Source organism: Grammomys surdaster, unplaced genomic scaffold (genome assembly GCF_004785775.1).
Source record: "Grammomys surdaster isolate TR1022 unplaced genomic scaffold, NIH_TR_1.0 125881, whole genome shotgun sequence".
Taxonomy (NCBI): Eukaryota; Metazoa; Chordata; class Mammalia; order Rodentia; family Muridae; genus Grammomys; species Grammomys surdaster.
The window spans coordinates 3,370,104-3,373,797 of record NW_021620706.1 but is presented as its reverse complement, the minus strand read 5'-3'; the positions used below and the strand labels follow the sequence as shown (position 1 = coordinate 3,373,797).

The 3,694-nt window shown below is 43.5% G+C and overlaps 1 protein-coding gene across 1 annotated transcript in view; it reads right to left on the bottom strand.

The window, feature by feature from the left end:
* Window positions 1-2,901, bottom strand: part of Alg14 (ALG14 UDP-N-acetylglucosaminyltransferase subunit) — a 78,091-nt gene extending 75,190 nt beyond the window's left edge. Inside the window, exon 1 of the mRNA XM_028752196.1 lies at window positions 2,661-2,901. Coding sequence (XP_028608029.1) covers window positions 2,661-2,796 — 136 coding nt within the window. The 5' untranslated portion in view covers window positions 2,797-2,901. The remainder of the gene's footprint in view (window positions 1-2,660) is intronic.
* Window positions 2,902-3,694: the final 793 nt, after the last annotated feature.

Here is a 3,694-nt window from a genome sequence, read left to right as displayed (position 1 = left end):
GTTTTGTTTTTCTAGACAGGGTTTCTCTGTGTAGCCCTAGCTGTCCTAGAACTCACTCTGTAGACCAGGCTGGCTTCAAACTCAGAAATCCGCCTGCCTCTGCCTCCCAAGTGCTGGGACTAAAGGCGTGCGCCATCACTGCTTGGCAAAATATAAATCTTTAAAAAAGAGACATACTAGAAATCATTACAAACTGATAAAATACTATTAGATATACCTTAAAATACTCCCAGCATCCAATCACTTCTTTATTTTTTACCTTTTAAAGATGCATTTCATGTCAGCTGGAGAGATGACTCAGAGGTTACGAGCACTGGCTGCTCGTCCAGTAATCCTGAGTTCAATTCTCAGCAACCACATGGTGGCTCAGAACCATCTATAATGAGATCTGATGCCCTCCTTTGGCCTGCAGGCCTATATACAGGTAGGCCGCTGTGTACATAATATACTGTATACATAATTTAATGTGTATGTAGGTTTTGCTTGCATGTATACCTGTGTGCCATCTGCGTGCCTGGTGATCATGGAAGCCAGAAGAGGGTGTAGGATCCTGCCATGTTCTGCATAACTTCTGAATCTGTCCTAACTGGGTAGTGAGAGAATGAAGAAAGGACAGACATGCAGACACACATACAGAATAGCTAGGACTGTGTGGTCTAGGCTCTCTGATGCAGAAACCACAGGACCTCAGAAGCTTAGGGTGTTTATTATGTACAGGAAGGCAAGATGATAACATACAGCTGTACAAGGAAACAGGGTTATTATGTACAGTTGGACAAGGAGGCAAGCTTAGCTCTGTAGAACAGTCTCTGTAGGGGAGAGGTCCTCAGCCTGTAAAAGCTATATTTTGCATACTCTATCAACACTCCTACTAGGACCAAAGAAAGGCTTTGTCATCTCTCTGCCCTTCACCTACAGAAGGCTTTGCCACTCCCACGGGGCATGACCATATCAGCAATAAACATTCACTCAGGACTCCACTCAATCCAGACAGGAATCCTGGAACTGGAGTTATAGGTGGCTGTGAGCCACCATATGGGTGCTAGGACCCAAACCTTGGTCCTGTACTAGAACAAGGACTCTTAACTGCTGAGCCACCTCTCCACCCATCCAGTCACTTCTTACCACCTCATCCTGCTCCAAGCCACTCCGTCACATAAATTCTAACTACAGTCTTGTGTAGATCATATCCCCACTTCCTCTCCCTGTACTTCTTGAGATTATTTTCAACACTATACCCAGTGCATTCCTCTTAAAAATATGTGATAAATATTTCACTTGTGTTCCAAAGTCCCCAGAGGCCTTGCATCCTGCTTGAAATAACTTGTACTTCTTATACAGTTAATATGAGATTTTGGTCCTTCTCTGTGTGGCAGCTACTCCTCTGTCTCATCTTCTGTTGGTATCCCTATTTCCTTCACTGCAGCAGCTCTGTCCTTTTCCTAGTGCTCGGCACACAGGCATCACGCTGTGGAAAGTGATGCTTGTTTTGTTTTCTTTCCAGAGTTCAGTGTAGTGTCTGGCCATTCCCATGACTCAAAATATGTTAAGTAAATAAGTAAGGAATTATAATTGCGTGTAAGTTTGGTACATTTGCTTACATCAAAAATATTATTTGCGTGTGTGTATACTCATTACATAATGATTTTTTTGTCATGACAATATACTGGTCACATGACATTAAAAAGGAACTGAAAAGTCCTTATTGTCTTGTGACACGGGAACCATCATAATAACATTGTAGCCCAGGGTAATCTATGTTTGTAGTATACAAATTTACTGTGCTGTCTATCAATATAAAAAAGTATAATATATACTACTATATACAGTACATAACATTTGATAAAAGTAATACACAACTACATTACTAGTTTACGTATTTTTATTAGTGTGTATTTTTAAAAGTTTACTGTAAAACTGTATGGCCCCCTGCAAAGGCAGCCTTAAACACCTCGAATTTACCGTGTTTTGACTGCATCATTTTCTGTTAGGCTTGATTTTGTTTTACTATTGTTCCTGGAGCAATAGGCTATAACTTGTATTCCAGATAGCACTGACATAGGTTCGGGTATCACCTTGGTTGTTTAAAGGTGAGTCCTGTATAACTATACACACATCAAAACTGTTCATCTAAAATTTTAAGTTTTAAAATTTTCAAAGCTGATTGGACAGTTTATTACTCATATTCTGTCACTCTGAAGGTATTGTCGTATAGAGTGTCCACGTTTTTATCCTCAAGGACTTTGCGCATTCAAAAGTGCGACAACTCTATTTTGTTTACCATGTAATGTTCACGTTTCTTAAACTAAATTCAAAAGACCTAGATTAATAACGCACAGCAGCAAAGAGGGCAATAATATATCAGCATCAAAAGGCTTCAGCGTACTCCGTCGCTAATTATTTGTTAGAAAGCAGTACACTACAGAGAAGCTTAATTACAGAGACGCGTAAATAACCTGTCTTAATGACAAGGCGACTGGGTGTCGTCAGCTAACCAGCATTTTTCCTGGCTGGAGTGACCAGTTCCGGGAACGCAAAGAAACTACAAATCTCAGCATGCAGTGCTCCTAAGGGCGCTAAGAAGGCTAAAGAGAGTCGCGGTGCACTCTGGGGTTTGTAGTGCCTAGCACAAGGCCGTTGGCCTCCGCCCATGTACTTACCGGATCCAGCTATTATCAGGAGTCCCAGAGACTCTCGGGGAATGACGTGATGGGGCCGAAGCACGACCCATAGTCGCACGATTAGCAAGATCGCTAGTCCTCCGGCTGCGGCAGCTAGAATCAGAACGCTCACCATTCAAAGGACGGCGCATGCGTATATGCCCGGCGCCAGCGGTTAAAGTTTGCAAGCAAGCGCTAAAGCGCCAACAAGGAACAAAGTGCCTCTCTGTGGGCGGGGCTGATCTGCACTGGGCGGAGCTTGCCGGTTGGGCGGTCAAAGTTCAGAAGTGTGGCTCTGATTGGAAAACGTAAATGACGTCTCAGTGGGCGGGGTTTGTTTGTGGTGGGTGGAACTAAGGACAGTTGCCCAGGATGTCCTGCGGAGAACACTAATGGTTGACTTATCCGAGTTTGTGCTGGAGTTGTGTAGTTGGAAAGTTAAGTACTGGAGAACTTTGATTTCTACCAGTGGCGAGGTCAGGCTACATGTTCCGCAGAAGGACCACAAAGCCTCGGGTTAGTAGCTGCTCCAGCCCTGCCAGCTTTTGCCTGAGGCTCCTGGCGTACCATTACTTCCTTTCTTCCTGCATACAAGACACTTGGGTTCCAAGACAAACAGAACTGAAAAATTCTGCCAGTCAGAGGCATACTCTTAGCAGGGGAAACATTCAAATCCGCCCTTTCCCAACATTCACGTTTTTACATTTCTAGACAATGTCACAGATCTCAAACTATAACCAGAATCCTGATCACTTCAAGGTATATCATATTCCTGAGAGGAGTGGAAGCTCCTTGGCTTCGGGTAGCAAGAGGGTAAGACATAGCCCTGCAGGTAAGTTTATCACAAAGCATTCCTGGCTTATTCCTCCCGTGTTCCGCTGAAATGATAAGCTTCCACTGTCCACTCTAATCCCAGTTGTGCATACGTTTGTGTTTTCTTAGCCTAAGTTACAGCAAAATAAAACCTCTTGACAACAAATATTTCTTCAGACCCTTATGGGGTTACAGATTGGCTAGGTCAGGCATGCAGACGG